At 39.7% G+C, this 20,213-nt stretch overlaps 1 protein-coding gene across 6 annotated transcripts; it reads right to left on the bottom strand.

Annotated features, from left to right (window-relative positions):
• Positions 1–249: 249 nt before the first annotated feature.
• Positions 250–8,583, bottom strand: TAC1 (tachykinin precursor 1). 6 transcript variants are annotated; one of them, XR_002142819.2, is made up of 8 exons: positions 8,431–8,583; positions 7,896–8,027; positions 6,767–6,863; positions 6,231–6,275; positions 5,728–5,751; positions 4,109–4,162; positions 719–819; positions 250–575 (listed from the first exon to the last, which is right to left on the bottom strand). XR_002142819.2 is itself a non-coding variant. In XM_019800259.2 (7 exons), the coding sequence occupies exons 2-7, from the start codon at positions 8,016–8,018 to the stop codon at positions 770–772; spliced, it is 393 nt and encodes a 130-aa protein (XP_019655818.1). In that variant the 5' UTR covers positions 8,019–8,027; positions 8,431–8,583; the 3' UTR covers positions 250–769. The 6 variants fall into 6 exon arrangements, 5 of the variants coding, with proteins under 5 accessions (XP_019655818.1, XP_034508426.1, XP_019655820.1 ...); XM_019800259.2 differs by having other exon boundaries at positions 250–819; XM_034652535.1 differs by lacking the exon at positions 8,431–8,583 and adding an exon at positions 8,278–8,377 and having other exon boundaries at positions 250–819.
• Positions 8,584–20,213: the final 11,630 nt, after the last annotated feature.

Genomic DNA, 20,213 nt, shown 5'->3' with positions numbered 1-20,213 from the left:
AATGATCTCATGCCAAATGACTGACCCCCGCCCCCCCCAGGTGTGTGTGTGTTGGGGGGGGGAGAGAGAGAGGGAGAGAGAGAGGAACTGAGATTACACTGTAGTCATTTACTTTAAGAAAGAGAAATTTAGTAGCTTTATGTTTCACTATAGAGCAGCCAAAATAGCTTCAAACATATTTTATCTACTGAAAGAATGTGCGCTGGTGTGACATAAATATTAATGAAAGAATAAAACCCAATTCTCAAGATATTTTTTCTTTTATTTAAAATGTTAACTATCACAACACATTATACAATGAAATGAAGATCGTAGAATCACGTGAAAACTTGTAAAACATCTCTATATAAGTCACAACACATGACACATGCTGCAGGGATACAGTTTGATACCAAATCTTAGCACATTTCCACCATGAAAACAGGAAGCGCAAGCCTGCCTGGGAGCTTCCTCTCCTTCAGCAGTGGCTGATGGAACTGCTTCCAAGAAACGAAGATGATTTCTTTCTTTGAAGAACATATTTCAGTTTCACTGAACACTGTGCTTTGTTGAGAAATGACCACTGATTTCTACGTCTGAGGGAGTCATATTAGAATAATAACACGTTCACAGCACGTATTGGCACAATATGAAAAATAAACAGTTTTTTTGAGTTTTCCACTCAAAACAATGGTTATTAAATAAATAATTATTCCTTATGGTGCAGGTCTCATGTTACCTTTCATTGGCCACTGACACACATGAAGCTCAGTAATTTACATGAGGTGGTTTATTTGCGTCTTCGTTCGTAATTCTGCATCGCGCTCCTTTCATAAGCCACTGAGAACAAAGAGAAGGCAGAGGGTTTTTTAAGAGGATTCACTGAGAGCGTTAAATAAGCTTTAAGACGCATTGTAATTTATTAAAAACTCGTTAATGACTTTTCCCCCTCCACTGAAGTATTTCTAAGGGTTTTCTTTGCACATCCTCCCATCTTGCCTCCGTCTGTCCTGACTGGAAGTGATCTAACCACAGAATCCTTGGTTACTCAGGCCATCGGCCAGATGCCCCCAAATCATCATTCCAAATCTACTGCAGTGTTCATTCCCACTTTCTCCAGCAGTGGCAGAACCCCCCTCCCCCGCCACAGTGATTTATAGGAAGGATAAATTAGCCGGAAGTATAGGAGTAGGAATAGTAGCAGGATGAAAGCAACATGTGAGACTTTTATTCTAGGACAGAGTCAACAGACTACAGGCCATGGGCCAAATCTACCCCACCACCTTTTCTTGAAAATAACATTTCATTGGAACGTGGCCATACCCATTCATTTATGTATTGTCTATGGCTACTTTAGCATTAACATGACAGATTGGAGTAGTTGCTACAGAGACTGCACGGCTCACAAAACCCAAAATACTTGTTATCTGGCTCTTTACAGAAAGAGTTTGCTGATTCCTGTTATAGGAGTACCGAAAGGTGTTGGGGTCTGTTCCTGTCCTGTGGATACCTTCCAATGATGATTTGTCCTTGAAACTAAAAACAACTTCATTGTCAGTAGGTAGGGTAATTGTGCCATCCATGTGCCATCCACGTACAACAGTTTAACTTACCTCCCAGCACCCTCATGGCCTGTGAAAGATTAATCACAGCCTCCAAAAGTACTTAACATATAGCTAGCAAGTAACTTAAGTGCTTTGACTATCTGGACTAAAAAAAGCCAAAATTATATATTATATTATATGCAATTTCAAAGAGGTCTGTAACCACAAAAGGGTAAGGATCAGACTGGTTTGATCAGAATACTTAAGTATATTATTCATCATTTTAGTTAATTTATATACTTAGATTTACATTTTAGTGAAACTATGTCACTTTTTAAAATTCATATGTCTTGTATAAAATACTGAATTTAAACAAAAACAGTGGAAAGAACTGTGGAGGGTATGTAGGAATCATAGATGCCACTCTAAACAATTTTCTCAGTGAGAAGGATGGGTTGAGAGAGGAGGTAGGTGAGGGCTGTAGGGCGATCACTTCCCCTTTTGCCCACTGAGCTGATGCCCTGTTAGCATCAACACTAGGTTCACGATAAGCAGAAGGCTTTACGTCAATCACGGATGCGCTTCCGGGGTGGAACAGCCTGAGCAGAACCCGGCAGTTCTCAAGGACAGAAACAGTTCGTTTCTCATCCTGCTTTGTTTGGATTAGGAGGAGAACGACTAGCACAAGTTCAGTTCCTGGCAAGCATGATTCTGTTCCTCAGAGAAATGAGGTGAATGCTAATGTAAAGTAACCAAAGACAGATTCCTGTTAGCTGGAACAGAATATCCTCTTCACCGGAAGCAGAGTTTGTATCTGGTCCTTGAACCCTCAGAAACCCTCAGTATGTAAATTTTTGTGTTTATAAGCTAATCAGGGTTTCTCTACAAAGCAGGTTTCTAGATTTCTCAGACTGTCAAAGGGGTCTGTGACCACAAAAGCTTAAAAATCAGATGGCTGTAGCACACAATCATAACCTTGCCTCAACTGATCATAGGAAAAGATCTCTGATTGAAGGCACATTACATTTATGCCCATTTATTCCTTTTATATTTTCTTAAAATGGAGGAGTGAAGATTTAGTTATAAATTGATCCTGATTCATTATGTTGATTCTTTTTATCTATAATTACATTACTTTGCACACATTTAATAGCATTTAATCTGTATAAATTTCACAGTATCTATATTATTTGTAAAGTTAGCCATGTTCTGAAAACTGTATCAATTCTAGAAATAAAAAGTTGATGACTAATACTGTTATCAAGAAGACCATAGTTACAGAAGAGCTAGGGTACACTTCTGCTATAAGTAAAGCCAGCGTGGTTTGTATTTACATTCCATTTCCAAAAGCTGGAGGATAATACATATTAATAAAATAATTTAAAGGTTTTCATGAGGCACACTGGTAACTTCTTTAAAATTTAAACTTGAAAAAAAAATTTATACTTGAGCAGCCCCCAAATTACTGAAAAAGAAATACAAACATAGTGTCTAAATTTGGAAGGTAGAAAACCAACAGTAAGATACATCATTTTTTGCATGAATTTTCCAAATAATTAAGCCAGCATTTCTTACAGATTTTCTAGAAACTTGAAATATCCTAAAAGGTTAAGGCAGCTGGTTACTTTCTAATTAATTACTTTATTATACTGTGATTCTATTTTCACTAAAGGTAAAATAAAGAGAGTTTGAATACCTTTCCTAAGGAACCTAAGCTAATTGCTATAAAGGCCTGAATATAAAGGCTTTTACAAAATATAAAGGCTTTACAAAAAAAAAATCAGTCTGTAGAAATGATATAGGGTTATTTAACCTTGAAAACAGTATGACAAATAGGTTTTCAGATATAGGTAGGTGGCATTTTTACACAGAAGATGGGAACTACAGAGAGGAAAGGCAATATGTAGGCTTTATGTCAAGGGAAAGACTTGCTGGGGATTAAGATGGGTTATGAGGATTGTGGCACCCCTTCTCTGTGAGGGTTTACAGCCAGAACTGATTATAATCCCCCAGGATGACTTGATCGTTCTCCTTTCTGAAAGCACTGGAATGGACTGAGTTATTCCCATACTGTCAAACATCCATCAGGATGTTTCGAGTTTGAGCTTTTATAACTTCATAAAGTATAAATGGATTTGTTTGTTTTCTTTATTTGTTTACTTTAGTGCTGGGAGACTGCCAGACGTAATGTCATATCAGCCTTTCGAATGACCTTGGTACTAAGTGAAAATTGGTCTTATAACCCACGTACCCCTCCCTGCTTAGTTCAGTAAAGTTCAGTGTGGCTTATGTAACAAATACAAGGGAACAAGTACTAGACTAGTCCAAGGATTCGGTTAGGTGATGATTAAATGGAGCAGACACTATAGGCTGGTGGTTTGAGAAAGAAAGATGCATCCTGGGCGAGACTAGCTTCATCAGCTACAATTTCATTCTTGGATTTGTTTATTGCAATTAGATTTTTTTTTCACCATAAGTACTCATTTTAAGTTTATCATTCCTTTTTAGTACTTTGAGAACTATGCCTTAGAAAGAAAATAATAGATTTAAGATACTGTCTATTTTCAGTCATGGTTTATACATACCAGAATTTAAAGCTCTTTTGCCCATTAGTCCAACAAAGGAATCTGTTTTATGCCCTGAAAAAATACATTTAGGGGTATTTTAATATGTATGTCTTTGAGGAAATAAACTTACAACTAGTACCAAAGAAAAGCAAGTTTTTGAATATATGCCTATATAATACATATAACCATTTCAAGTTTTGGTGAGTCTGAAGAAAAGATTTCTAATCACTCTTACAAATGACAAACAATACAATGAAAGCACTTTTCTTAATTCTATATCTAAATATTAGCAAGTATACTTTATTTATATTACATTTTACCTGTTTATATACAACGTTTTAAATATTATTGCTATTTAAGCTAGTTTTGGTTTTTAGGGAGTCGATTTCACATTTGTATGACAGAAATATCCAAGTGTATGTCCCCGTTACTATGTTGTATTTCTCAGGAACTGAACCTTAGTTAAGTCAGATGGCTGCACCTGATGATTATAAACTTCTAAAAGGTCACTATTTTTATTTTATGGGATTTTAAAAAATACTTTTGGAAAAGTGTGTTAATTTTGACCTTAATAGAGTGCATTTATTTTCATTACATCGAATTTTGCTATATATAATTCCCTTGAAAGTCAAATCTTTAGAACGTAAATATGAATAAGATTTATTTTCAAAAATGAAGCCTTATGAGAAAGGTTGCTATTTCAACTCTAGTGGGGAAAGGTCTCTTGCTTTATACGGTGTTGAGAATAGGACTGCTGTTTTAATGTGACCTTCTCTGCCAGACAGTGAACCAAAATCCAAGTGGAGCTGTGGGTGAACCCTGGGGTAAATGCGTATGATTGAGATGGACCTGAGGGACTTCCTGTTAATTGAGTTCCATTAACTGGGAAACTGGGATCTAATGAAGGTCAAGTGCCATAACTCTGCATCTCTACTGCCCTAAGAAATGTTTCATTGTACTTTGATAGATTGAGGGTCCTCATTCAATCATGGGATCAAAAAACTGCATTTCTATCTATCTTTACCTTTACTATGGATTCTCTACTCATTCAATCTTCTTAATTGGCTGCTGGATTACCCTAATATATGATATTGTCATGAGATCTGGCATACTGAAATGTTAAGAGATGCCTACAAATGCTTGACTTTTGTTTTTATTTTTCCAGTGGAAGTGGGGGGAGGGGTAGGAGAGGGTGAGGGGTGAAAAGGGAGAGTGGTGGATTTTTACCCCTGGACTGAAATTCTTATCTAAAACTAACAATTTATAGGAGTTAAAGGATTTCTTCTGGCTCTCTTTCTCCTTTCTTTCTTTCTTTCTTTCTTTCTTTCTTTCTTTCTTTCTTTCTTTCTTTCTTTCTTTCTTGCAGCTTAAAACAACAACAAATATTTATTATCTCACAGTTTCTGTGGGTCAGGAATTCAGCAACAGGAGTTAAAGGAGTTAAAGGATTTTTAACATAATGCATCATTTTGGTAAGTATCTAGGTCTGGATGTTATTAATATGAATTTCCTCCATTCTTATACTGTCTTAATTAAAAATATTAAGTCCTAAGTTATAACAGAAAATAAGATATAAAACGAAATTTGATCTAATTTACATTTGCAATTGGTAAATGTCAAAATAATTTGAAACTTACTTTTATGAGAGATCTGGCCATGTCCTGGAAGAAAAAAAGAGAAAGTTAGCAAAGGCAACAGATTCATTTTAAAGATGCTACATTATATTTTCAGAAGAGAATTGTAAAATAAGTTGATTTTTAACACATGTAACATTTCCCATTCATGTACTATCTTGAGGAATATAGCAGAACCATAAATGCTAACCAAATTATTAATGATAAAAACAAAATAGCAGTAACCAAAAGGAATATTTAGAGTGCTTTCTATGAGCCACAGATTCAAACCCAGGACTACGAGACCCCGGAGGCCTAACATAATAACTGTTAGGCCACACCACCTGTTTTCTTATAAAAAATAATCTCCAAGCTAGACCGCCACTTGATAGGAGAGAGGGATACAAATCTCTACTTTTACTAAACAGGCATTATCAAGAATCTGTATTGAGCCCATAAAAGACTTTCTTCACTTTTCCTACATGTGCATTCACAATAGTAAAATAAAGATTTATAGAAATGTTTACCATAAAGAGCCTTTAACAGGGCCACTTGTTTTTCAATTGAGGAATCTGACAAAAGATGAATTGGCATTAACTGTTTACACATTCCACTGATGGTGTGATAAATTCAAGGAAATTGAGTATTTCTATCAGGAGACATTAGGGAGCTAACTCTAATCTAAATCTAATCTAACCCCAAGGGTCTAAAATCGGTTTCCGCAGGCCCTTAGACCGTTCTGAGTACTAGCCCCTGGAGGCCCCGCGCGTTCCCCTTTGTCAGTTTGGATCTTCAGTCAAGGGAGCGCTCAGCTAAGGTTGCTTCCTGTTCTTCATTGGGGTCACTCTAATTGTGTGGGGCACGCGCAACGGATATCGCCCTCCCTCCTCCGGCATGTGCTTATGTTAGTGGGGTGAGGGCCAGAGTCGTTCCCTGTGGTTATATCCATTTTAGGATGGAAATTTCTACTTAAAGAGCAAGAGAGACTGGGTGCTCTGAAAAGCACTGAGCGAGGAGACGGGCAGGTTGCTCAGAGACACAGAGGGATGGCTGCCCATCTCACCAGCATCCCGTTTGCCCATTAATCCGAAGAATTGCTGAGGCTTGGGTCTCCGGGCGATCCTCTGCAGAAGATGCTCAAAGGGCTCGGGCAGCTCCTCCTGGGGGACAGACGCACAGACAAACGGGCGTGTAGGCAACCAGCACACGGCCCCGGAAAACCCGAGTCATTCCAGTGGTGCGCGCCAGCCCTGGGCAAAGCTCGGAGGCGGGCGGTGGGGGCGCCAGGGTCGGAAAACCGGCCCCGCAGGGAGGCGAGAGAAGGCCGGGTTTCCCCGCGAGGGCTGAGTAGAGTCCCAGCCTGGGAACTCTCTTCTTCCACCCCTCCCGGCAGAACTCGTGTCCCTGAGCCCCGCCCTCGCGGCTAGCCGGAGGCGCCGCGTCCCCCAGCCCCGCACGCTCTCTGCGGGGCCTGGAGACCCCCGCCCTCCGCCCCACTCCTCTGCCGCGCTGCCACCTGACTTTCTCTTGATTCTGGCGCGGGCTTTGGAGACGCCTGGCCGCCCTAAATGCACACAGGTGTGTATCGCCGAGTGGGGGAGGAATGATAACGCTTTACTGGAGACCTGCACCGCGCCACTTTTACTGTTCCCTCGAGGCGCGTTCCTTTGCACCAATAGCCTGCGAGCCTTGTAAAGGAAAACTTGCGGCTCCGTCCTCGGGTCGGTAAAATAAAAGTCAAGGCAGGAAGTAAGCTTCCCACCCACCTCGCCCCTCGAAGCCTGCAGCAGCTTGTCTTTTGCCCGCGCTTCCATCAGCGTCCGGCGCGCCCCTTTCTGCCCCTGCCCAGCGTTTCCAAATGCCCGGTCCTAGCAGCTAGACTGGGGTCTCCCAATTCCCCGTTACCCCGGATGAAACCTTGTGAGGGCTCTTCAGCGAGGGCATCATTCCTCCAGGGAGTTCCCGAGACCCGACGGTGCAGCTCCCCGGGGGGGGGGTGGAACTTGGATCATGGGCACAAAATCTCGTGCGGGGACCCAGGGAATGGCGTTCCTTTACATCCGCACCCCCCTCCCTGCGCTCCTCCACCGCCTCCGGTCGCGGTCGCGGTGCCTGCCAGGCTAACTAGAATGACCTGGTAGGGGAAGTGACAGCTCCCAAGGCCTGAAAGAACGGCGCGGGCCGGGTCTCACCTTAATCTGGTCGCTGTCGGACCAGTCGGACCAATAATTCAGATCATCGTTGGCTCCGATTTCTTCTGCGAGCAGTTGAGTGGAGACGAGAAAAAAGACGGCCAAAGCCACGAGGATTTTCATGTTGGATTTCTGGGAAGAATGGGGAAGAAGAGACCGAGGAGAGAAACATTGGGGATGGCTATCCAAGAGTTGGGGCAGCATAATTTTTGGTCCCACAACGCAAGTTGGGACCGATTGAACCAAGATAAAAAGGCCTAAGGGATAAAAAGCCCAAAGCATACCTTGTACCCTTTAGGAAAGAGAATCGTGCCCCCAAGCTTCTCACATCCCCTTCTCCCTGGATCCCAACTCCCTCAGCCCCCGACCCACCAATCCACACCTTAAAAGCGGGGAGGCGCTGCAGGTGGAAAACAAAGAGGGACGTTGGCACTTGGGATACCCGTCTCCCCGCTGTCCCTCCGCCGTCCTCCCACTGTCCCTCGCCCCAGCGGCCAGCGGCCACCTCGGAGCGATGCGCGGTGCTGGCACTTACTGCGGCAGGCAGGCCCGCAGGGTTCCTCCGGCTGTTCTGAGCGCTCGTGGGGGCGCTCCGCACTCTAGGTGGCCGCGGCGGTGGAGGAAGCAGTTGCGGCGCGCTCTTTTGCCCGCTCGGTGCCGCGCGCTATTTATCCAAGGCTCGACGAGCCTCGAGGACCACGTGACACGCTCCCCACGCGACTTTCTGCTCAATATTTAATTAACCGCCTCTTCTCCTTTCGCTTGCGTCTGATTGAGAATTTCCGAGACGGTAACCCGTCGGTGCCCAAAACATCTGGACCCAATTGGGTTCGGAATGACGCAATTTTAGGAAAATCAAGATCTCGCCATCCAATCCCGAGCGTCCAGTCTCTTCTTCCGTCTGCAGATCTGACGCCCCCTCCCCTCTCCTTCGGAACGCGGTTCCATGACACCTGAAATTACTCATCAAATTTGAGCAAAGTGACTCATTGCTCGGACTTCCGCAACTTTTTCGTCCCTTGAGACGTCAGGATAAGTTGCACTTTTAAGGATGGCCAAATAACGTAAGGTATTAAGATACTGTCGTCGGAAATCATGCTAAAAAGAGCATTTCGAATGGGGGGAAAAGGCTTTTTTCCCCTCTTTTTCATCTGCAGAGTGTCTTAAGTGTTTCCGCGATATCTTCTATGAGCAGAGCATCCTTCTCCCAAACCAGCTACAATACTGGCGTTTCTCCAGCGTTACAAAAGGATTTTCAGTCCCATACCATTTCAGACGATGGAAGCAGATTTATTTTACATTTTGGAGGAAGGAGAATTTAAACGTGGCAATACACATAGAACTTTTATATCAGTGCCATTCTAGGATATCTTTCGTTGCAAGCTAGCAAAATCCTCTTCCTTCGCACATCCAGGAGCAGGGGTTGGAGGAGGACGTTTTCTCTTTTCTCCTACCCTTTCTCGCTGAAAACTAAGAAACCTGCAAGACAGTGTACAGGATCCTTCCTGGGTGTCATAAAGGACTCTACAGATCATTCATAGATTTCTCCTGTAAATGAAAATAAGTGTAGTAAAGATGCTAGTTGGACGGTCATTGACAATATGAAACTATTAGACAAATAGCATCTGTTAAGAAATCAGAGCTTTCCATGAGCCCATGGTTTCACCTTGCAGACACATTTCTTTCATCTCTAAATGAATTAGATGACGTATCTTGAATGCAGTTATTTTCTTCTCTTTACTAAGTAAGTACTATATTTTTCAATTAATTCTGATGCTTTTAGCGTACTGCATAAAGGAAGTAACTTTTTTTTTTGGCAATTCACTTAAACAAGTAATTTTTTCCTCTAATGTCTGATGTTTCTTAAATAATCCTGAATTTTGAAATTCCTACGTCTCTATCTCATTTCTTTAGGCCCAGCTTTACAAGGTGGGGCATTCTATTTTTTTTATAACTTTTTATGTGGAAAATTATATACAAAAGTAGAGGGAATCTGGGGCACCTGGGTAGCGCAGTCGTTAAGCGTCTGCCTTCGGATCAGGGCGTGATCCCAGCGTTCTGGGATCGAGCCCCACATCAGGCTCCTCCGCTGGAAGCCTGCTTCTTCCTCTCCCACTCCCCATGCTTGTGTTCCCTCTCTCTCTGGCTGTCTCTGTCAAATAAATAAATAAAATCTTTAAAAAAAAAAAAGTAGAGGGAATCATTCACTTGAAACAATTTTTAAACCCTTCCCATTTCCCCTCCACTCAGATTACTTTGAAGCAAATCCCAGATATCATTTCAACTGTAAATATTTCAATTGTCTATATAATGGTAAGGATTTTTAAAAAATAAAAATAGAACCATGCCATTATTCCACCTAAAAACAACATAAAATGGGCCCTTACAACATTAACTATCTGGTTAATGTTCGAATATTCCTCATGGTTTCATAAACCCCTCCACCACAGAGTTTAATAGTTGAAATCAGAATTGTAATGAAGTCCATACACTTCACTGGTTCATATGTTTTTTTTTTTTTTTAAGATTGATTTTATTTATTTATTTATTTATTTATTTATTTATTTATTTTAAAGATTTTATTTATTTATTCGACAGAGAGACAGACAGCCAGAGAGAGAGGGAACACAAGCAGGGGGAGTGGGAGAGGAAGAAGCAGGCTCATAGTGGAGGAGCCCGATGTGGGGCTCGATCCCATAACGCCGGGATCACGCCCTGAGCCGAAGGCAGACGCTTAACCGCTGTGCCACCCAGGCGCCCCTATTTATTTACTTTTGACGTGGGGAGAGAGAAAGAGTGAGCAGGCAAGAGAGGGAGAGAGAATCTGAAGCAGATTTTACGTTGAGTGCAGAGCTCCACCTGGGGCTTGATTTCGGAACCTGAGATCATGGCCTGAGCCCTAACTGAGAGTCAGATGGTTAGCAACTGAGCCACCCAGGTACCCCTGGTTCATATATTTCTTAAATGTTCCCTATGCTATAGTTCTCCCTCTCTCTCCTCCCTGCCCCCTTGCAGTTTGTGGATAAAACTGGTCAGTAAAGTGTACTACATTTTAGAGTTTGCTGATTGCCTCCTGATGGTTTCTTTTACCTTGTTCCTCTGTCCTGTTTCCTGTTAATTGTTGGTTGTACCTAGAAGCTTGATCACATTAGGTTTGGTTTTTCTGACAAGCCCACGTGCTGTTACGAAGTGCATGGTATCTTGTTTCTGCCTTTGAGATGTTAGCAGATATTGATGATCATTTTCTAGATCCACTAATTCATTAGTACTTTCAAAATAGTGTTATTCTGATTTATCATTTATTCTTTATTTATAAGCTAGACTATGTCTTCCATCTAAAGAGAAACTTTTTTCTCAATAGCTAGTTACTCCAAGACATAGTCAATATAGGAAAGATGGGATAAATGCCTGATTACTTCCCTTTACTAACTTTTAAAATAATGATTTAGTAAGTTAGCACATTCAAATATGGCCTCCTTTCCCCAAATATTATGACCTCGTGGATTGAAATACATTTGAGGTATTTTACTCCTTTAGAGAAGGATAGAAGGAAGCCTTCTAATTGATGCTCAGTTTGCTCCAGTGACTTTCAAATTGGTTCCCAAGACTTCTGATATACCTTAAATGGGCTTTAATGACTTTCTTGTTTTTTGGACTGACAGAATATTTCAGGTTTAAGTTGTATGTTTCCTGTTTCAGACCTGTAATTTGCATTTAAGGAGACCTTGTTTCTTTTGAATTCGAAATGATAATTAGAGATTATAATCTGGGCATTATGGGTGCATATTGCCACTGAGTTCTCCATTGTTTCAAGACCTTTTCAGTGAATAGAGCTGAAAATGTGTATGAGTGTGTGGGTGTGTGTAAAATCGTGAATGAATGTATACTGACACTTTCTATTCAAATCAGGACACAGTATGGTTTTCACCTTGCACCTTTCCTTCTATTTTGTACCTTTTCTTCCATGCCAAAAAAATCCCGGTTCCCAGTGACATCAACATGATTATTCATTTGCTTTATCTCAATACACAATGCCAACATAATTAACACTACGTTTATTAGAAACGGGTTAAGAGATTTTATTTGCAAATGTTTTTTTGTATTTAGGACATAGAACATTAGGTCTGTTCAGTCAACTTACCGTGTTTTAAAGTCACTCAAATTTTTTTCACTGTATGGTTATCCTACCAACTTTTAAACACATGGTTCATTTGCTCATTTTGCTCTTGAGTTTTAGGGACTGCTTTTTATATTTAACTTTAACATTATGTAAAATACAGAGTTCCAAATGTAAACATTCAAAACATAATGCAATCCAAGGAATATAGCTTCACTGCTTGTCCCTCTACTTTCTTCCTTCTAGTCACTATTGCTTTTTAGGTTCTTAGTTTATTCCTCTATTATTATTGCTATTGTTGTTATTTTAATATAAGCCAATATGTATTTATATCCCTTTCCAGCTTGTAAAACTCCATACCTAAAGTGGGGCATTTTAAGATTAATTTTTGTTCGTTTCTTGGTTGCTGATGTGTTATATGGGGTAACAATAAAGACAGCTATTTCACAACTTTTTCCTTGTTGGCTCTTTCAAAGGAGTGAGTAGCAAACAATAATGGATAAAAAATTGATCAAAAAATTCATTTCCCACTTTTTCCATGTCATTCGTTAATTTCTAACTTAGTGTTCCTAGTGAGATCACGCACTTACTGACACACTTTCTCCTTGAACATTGCAGGGTTTTGGATATTTATATTCTTCATTTGTTTTATTTGGGATATTTATGCTCTTTATTTGTTTTATTTCCCAGAATATCAGATTTGTGAAAATATAAATATTAATAAAATACATATGTATGAGAAGTAGAATGGTGAAAAAGTAAGTAGTTAATAAATCCTTATTTGTGTTTGTAAACTAAAGACTTGCAGAAAAGTACAAATAAAAAATTACAGTCATTCATTTTATTATAACCCAGAATGAACCACTTGATAACATTTTGATATACTGCTCACAGCTTTTAAAGGGAAAAGAGTGGGACACCTGGGTGGCTTGGTTGGTTAAGCATCTGCCTTTGGCTCAGGTCTTGATCCCAGGGTCCTGGGATCGAGTCCCGCATCAGCTCCTTGCTCAGCAGGAAGCCTGCTTTCCCTCTGCTTGTGTGCTCTCTCTCTCTCTCTGACAAATAAATAAAATCTTTAAAAAAAGAGTAACTTAGTTGTTTTTGTAAAATAAGACATAGTCTTTATAAGAAATAAAGAAATGCAGTAAAGTTCAATAATGTATTTTTAAAAAATTACTTTAAATTCAGAAATTGCCACCTTAAGCATTCAAAGAACATCACTGTGAATATCTTTCTATGCATACAATATTTTTAGAAGAATAGAGCAATAGACAGATAAATAAAAGTTACAAAAATAGGATGAGATCCTCAGAAGTATTTTTAATAAAAGTTAGTTATTTGTATTTTATTTGAGTTTAGTAGAAGTAAAAACAGAATGAAAAATGTTTCTTCACCGCAAGATACTTTTTCTGTAAAAGAACCTATTAATGCTAAAAAACAAGTTTTAGGAATACACATTAGAGGCTAGCATAGAACATTTAAAACAATAGATATTTACACAGTATCTATTTATTCCCTGTTTTGAAAGATGAGGGTATTAAACTTCCTCCCATTTCCCTTCCCCCTACCTCCCAGTTTTTGTAGTTATACAATTATTTGAACATTATTGAGGTTTATAGCATTCACATTTAATTTTACTAAATACTTTCATTAGTTGTCTACTGTTCGTTCTATACTTAAACAAATTTATTGTTCACCACCAGGCTTTTATCCTAGCGTTGCCATTCTTGAGTTTATTTTTAATCATATCTTATTTGGCTGGATATCATTGTCAAGCACATTTTTTTCCTGAGGAAGAAATCAAACATATTGCAATCCCTGAGTTCTTTCATGCTAGTGAATATCTCTCAGGGCTTCTAAACTCGAATGACCTCTTGATGAGTTATACTATTTTAAAATTACATTTCATTTTCCCAGGACTTGGTGGACAGTGTGCTCCAATGTCTTGGGGAATTCAGTGTTATGGAGAATTCTGAGGTAGGGCAGTTTTTCCCCTTGCTTGTATTTTGCTTTTTTTTGCTTGAAAATCTGAGGGATTCTTTCTTTATACTTGACATTCAGTAGTTCAGTAAGGATATGTCTTGTTGATAATCTTGCATCTAATTTTCTTGGAGTGTCGTGAACTGCTTTTGTTTTGCAGATTATTCTCTTTCTTCATTTTAGGAAAATTCTATTGTATTATGTCTTTGAACATATTGTTGAAGCGGAAATTCCACTTCAAGAATATTATGGTGTTTTTCTTTGGATCCTGATATATATTTATGTAATATTGTAGTATGAAGAATATTTTGTATCTCTAATGTTCCTCCAAATTGCTTTAATTCTTTGCCCTTTTCATCCACATTCACTTAGGTTATCTTAACTCTTTCTTCTTTGTGCGGGTAGTTCGCTTTTCTCTATTCTGTACTTGCTGTTTCTAATTTACTTATATTTTCATAATCAGGTTACATAGTTGCCAGTTTCTTCTCAGGGACTAGTAGTTTTCCTTTTTCATCTCATTTGATTGCTTTATTATTTTGTGGGTACGCTTTTATTTTATTGTATTCAGGGTCTTATTAAGATGCTCTTAGTATGAAGTAATTGAGGGAATATCCTTCTGTTTCCCAAGTTACGTTTTCTTCTAGTTCAGTGGTAAAACGCATGAGTTTTGAGCAAGGGCTACGAATTTTACTGCTGGCTTAGTCACGTGCTAGGCATGTGGCCTTGGACGAGTTACTTAAGCATACTGCCTCAATTTTCTAGTCTGTCAAATAGGATCATAAATAGTACTTACCTCATAGGGTTGCTGTGGGAATTAAATGAGTAAATACATGTGAACTGTAAAGACCAGTGTCTAGCACATGCAATGAATATTAACTAGTAGTGGTATTCTAGGTGGCTGTGCGTGTGTGTTTATTAATGGTTAATTGTATGTGTCAACTTTGCTAGGCTATGTTGCCCAGTTATTTGGTCAAACTCCACTCCAGATGTTGCCATGAAGGTATTTTTAGATGTGATTAATGTTTAAGTCTGTAGGCTTTGGGTAAAACCCTTACAGTCTCCATTACATGGGTGGGCTTCATCCAAGCAGTTGAAGGTTTTAAAAGATAAAGGCTGAGACCCTCCCACCCCCTCCCCTGACCCAAGGAAGAAGGAATTCTTGCCTCCAGATTGCTTTGGACTCAAGACATCAATTTCTTGCTGTATATTTCCAGCCTGCCAGGCTACCCTGAGGATTTCAGATTTGCCAGCCCCCACAATTATGTGAGCTAATTCCTTAAAATCCTTAATTGATTCTTTAAAATCAATCTCTCTCTTTCTCCTCTCCTTCTCCACACAAACACCTACCCCCACCCCCTGCCCCGCCTCCTATTGGTTCTGTTTCTCTAGAGAATCCTAATACAGTGTATAACATATTTGCAGTTTCTGGGACATTCTCTCCATTTTGATGTCGTTTGGGTGGCTCTGGGCAGACAAAGTGAAAGTGCAGTGACTACTTAACTCTGTTCTACTACGGCAGGTAATTTTCTTGCTGAGGACTCGAAATTGTGTGTTCTCACTTTTTTTAGCTGGAGGGAATGACAAAGGATGGGGAACTTGGGTAAAGTGGAGTGCAGTCTGAATACCTAGACTGCTCTTTCACTTGAGATTTTGAGTAGTGTCTTATTCCACATCCGTTCCTTGGTTGGAGGGTCTTTTCCTCTTTTTGTGAGGGACCCTCTTGGACTTTGGGCTCTGTGTGACTTGAGAGCCTCCCTGCACTCCTGTTGAAGAGTCAGCTGTGTGGTTCTTTTCCTTGGCTTCACCAGTTTCTCTCAGCTACTTGAATGCCTAGCATTTTGGAAGAAAGTAAGGATCTGCTCACTCAGTTTTCTTTTCTCCATGCATAACATCATGGAGAATTCTCAGAATTCTGTCAATTTACCAGCCTTGGGAAGGTGTTGGTGAGGTAAGGAGGACGGGGGCTGTGTGGCTCTGATTCGCTCCAGTATTTTCGGTTTCTTTCACTGGCTACAGATTCTCGAAGATATTGCAATAATTAGATTGTGACTCTTGGTTTATTTGGTTGCTGATTGTGACTTTTTATTTCTTTTCCTGGAGTTAACAATTCTTACTTTATTTTGTAGATGTTAGAGCAAGTCTAGAGCAGTACCATGTTCATACTATCTAATAGTGTTTGTGGAATTGTTGGATATTGTCTACACCCGATGGATGTGTCATTTCTTTACTGTTTTGTTGCCACAGACTCCAGTACTTTGGAAAATCCTCTGAAACACAGCTGTTCCTGCAGGTGTTACATTGGAAGAATCTGTTGTCTGCAGGCAAAGTCCCTTCCCTCCTCCCTGACACATTCGCTAGCTTTTTACGTGTTATTGTTGGCAGTCTTGCTGTTACGATCGCTTCTCTTTTCCTATTGCCTCCTGGGAGTTCTAACTTGCTTTATTAATTTGAGTCATATATTTTTATTTGACCACACTCATGTCAGTCACTCTTTAGAATCCTTCCAGTCTACAGTTATTAAGTCTACAGTTACCAAGCCCTCAGTTATTAAGCATTGGCCACTGAATGAGAAGAGACACCACTGTAGTGGCAAAGGCAGAGTTATAAGGTTCTGCCCCATCTGAGACAGGATAGAGGGGATTTTAAGCAGTTCTACTTCAAACCAACTAATATAATCGTGTTTCATCAGGGAATCCTAACCCCGTCTGTCTGAATCTGTTATTGACTTCTACGTTTCATGATGCTCCTTCGTTAAGAGTTTAGTCTTTGTGTTGCTGTCCCTTTGTCCAGAAAGCCACTCCTTATGGGAAACTAATTTTACTTCCTGGTATAGTGAAGCCAAAAGTAGGCATGCTCTGGAAAAAGGACACATTATTTCCAGTTCTCCAACCTTCTTTATGTGTCATAAGGAGAATTAATTCAATAAACATTTATTTAATGTGTGCTATTTGCCAAACAAATATGGTGCTGGGAATACAGAGATGAGTGAGTCACAGTTTTTGCCCCAGTAGGGCTCAAGAAAGGAAGGAAGGGTGTATAATAGATGCTGTAACAGAAGAGTGAGCACTGTATTATGAGACATGGAATGGAATTTTCTTAGATTGGAGTGGGTGGGTAGAGAAGACCTTGTCTAGAAAGAGAACACCTCAAGCAGAGACAGAGAGTTAAGAATATGCATTGGATACGCATGGAGAAGCCAGAATCAAGGTAGCAAATGTTGGAGAGGGGCAGGGATTAGAAGGGGTAAAACAAGATGAAGTCAACTGACATCAACTCTTTGTTCAGTCTAAATATCAGCAAATTCTGACAAGCAAAGATAACTTGCTCTGGAAGAAGTGCAGAAGTCACAGCTGTTGTTTTTCACCTAATAAACCCCTAGTCACTGGTGGTTCTAGAATCAAAAGATTAGCAGTTGGTGGTTTTTTGAACCACTGAAATAGAGTCAAGATAGCAGTCTTTAAAAATATTTAATAAATGTGTTTTCCTTCCATTGCTTCTGGGTGCAATTAAGAAATTCACATTGAACACAATTGCCAAAAGACTGAAGATAATCTCCTTATTGAACATGACTCTGCACTCTTAAAATAACAAGCCAGACTAAGAAGTCTCCTGAAAATACTCCTAATCAAATACCAGTTTGACTAACCTAAATCCTTAAAGGCCAAAAATTCAGTTAATATTAGGTGCAGTCAGCTCAATTGTCTTAGCAGAATGGTAAGTCTGTAACACACCATAGAAACACTAGTTAAGAATCAAGAAATATATTGTTTCAGACTAGATTCATAATGAAAATATTCACATTAGATTCATCAGACACCCTGAAACAGGGAAGCATATTTTTCAAAGTCAAACTGAGAAATCCAGTTGTGGAGCCATACCTTATTCATTTCTTCCTTGAGGCAGTAGCTTATTATTTAATGTAGCAGACAATTGGCTTTGAACTCTTTGTCAGTTGAAGGTACAATCTATACTGCAGCTTTTCGAGTCCTGCGAACACCTTGCCATTTGGTATCAATAGTCACTCTAGTGACACTGCTTCCATTAATGTCTCTGGTAAATGGGTTTTGAACTCAGGCTGTCTGGTTCCAGAGCCCATGCCAGTGACTCTTTTTTTTTTTTTTAAAGATTTTATTTATTTATTTATTTGACAGAGATAGAGATAGCCAGCGAGAGAGGGAACACAGGGGGAGTGGGAGAGGAAGAAGCAGGCTCATAAGTGGAGGAGCCTGATGTGGGGCTCGATCCCATAACGCCAGGATCACGCCCTGAGCCGAAGGCAGACGCTTAACCGCTGTGTCACCCAGGCGCCCCCATGCCAGTGACTTTTAACCACCATGTTGTCTGTACTGCTGTAGAGTTGATGTCACTAAGTTAGTTCGTGAGGGGGATGTCTCAGGGAACCGCTAACCACTTATTCCTATTTTCCAAGCTTTATTTCTGAATCAAATCAAGTCACTGTAAAGCTCATTTGAATTCCATTGCTCCTACATTCTGTAAAAAATACCATACAGATATTATTATATAGGTGTACAGTATAATGTCCTCAATTTTAATTAGGTATTTGGATGTAAGATAAAAGATTTTGTTATGAAAAATTGCTTAAGAGGAACATATGTGTTTTTATTAAATAGCTATTGTTCCTTACATAAAAGACTGGGAGATAAGGTATGATTTTATACACAGTGTATGTTCAGTATATCACCCCCAGAAAACTGATATCCTTATATCAGTTGGAAACTATGTAATCCAACATTTTCATCTCTTTCCAGTTGTTTTTATTCTACTTATCTTGGCTATCAGAGAACTCAGAGCTAATTTTTGGACTCAGTTGTACTAACTTCAAGTCTAGCCTAATCACTCAACATTTCCCTTAAAAATGTGGCTCTCATTTTTATGTTTTAATGTTTAAAAGTTTTTTGTATTGTTTATATTATTTACTTATTGTAAACAGTCTCAAATTATATATTTTATATATATAGGCTATATTTTTAGATATAAAAATAAATAAATAAATAAATAAATAAAATATATGTATCTCCAACCAAAAGACCTATTGAATTTACATTTCCTACCATTTTTTTTCATTTCTTCCATTTCTAATACTAATAACCCTGGACTGACTCTTTACTACCTCTTTCTATCTGATTTCAAAAATTTATTAAAAATTTTCCCCAACTCCTGACGCACCTATCTCTCTACTTTCCCCTAAACAACCAACACCTCTAGTTATGTTATTCTGCTCTTCAAAATTCTTCAGTAAGTTTCTATTTTTTACTAAGACAAATGTGATCTCCATAGCTCATTACTTAAGATGTTCCCTAATATGGCTTAAACTTAACTTGCGACACTTCTCTCTCTTCTTCCTTTTTGAAATTTATAGTTTAGCTCAGCTCGACTGCCTATGGTCAATCCAATAGCCTTAGCCAGAAACCTGAGCATCAAACTTAATTTTCCCCTCTCTTTCATCATTGTGTCCCCACCCTGATACAATCTATCAATTAGGATCCTCACTTTTAAAGATTTTATTTATTTATCAGAGAGAACGGGAGCACAAGCAGCAGGAATGGCAGGCAAAGCAGGCAGACGGAGAGGCAGGCTCCCCACTGAGCAGGGAGCCTGAAGCAGCACTCAATCCCAGGATCCTGGGATCATGACCTGAGCCAAAGGCAGACACTTAACCCACTGAGCCACCCAGGTGTCCTGAATCCTCACTTTTACATGTTTCTCAAGTATATTCACTTCTTCTCGTTTTTATTGCCGCCGTGTGAATCCAGGCCATGATGGCATCTCCAGAATTACTTCAATAGTCTTCCAGTCCATTCTCCACGTAGGAATTATAATGAGCTTTTTTTTTTTTTTAAAGATTTTATTTATTTATTTGACAGAGATAGAGACAGCCAGCGAGAGAGGGAACACAAGCAGGGGGAGAGGGAGAGGAAGAAGGAGGCTCATAGCAGAGGAGCCTGATGTGGCTCGATCCCATAACGCCGGATCACGCCCTGAGCCGAAGGCAGACGCTTAACCGCTGTGCCACCCAGGCGCCCCTATAATGAGCTTTTAAAACACAAAGAGCGCCATGTTGTCACCCTGCTTAAAACTATACGTTGTTTAAATAAAATCCAAAGTCTTTACCCTGGCCTCCAAAGCCATGCATTACCTGACCCCTGCTTACCTCTTCAAGCTCATTTCATGCCCCTTTCATCCCACTTATTCTACTTTAG

This window comes from Ailuropoda melanoleuca, chromosome 1, assembly GCF_002007445.2.
Source record: "Ailuropoda melanoleuca isolate Jingjing chromosome 1, ASM200744v2, whole genome shotgun sequence".
In the NCBI taxonomy this organism is placed as follows: domain Eukaryota; kingdom Metazoa; phylum Chordata; class Mammalia; order Carnivora; family Ursidae; genus Ailuropoda; species Ailuropoda melanoleuca.
This window is presented reverse-complemented; position numbering and strand designations above follow the sequence as displayed.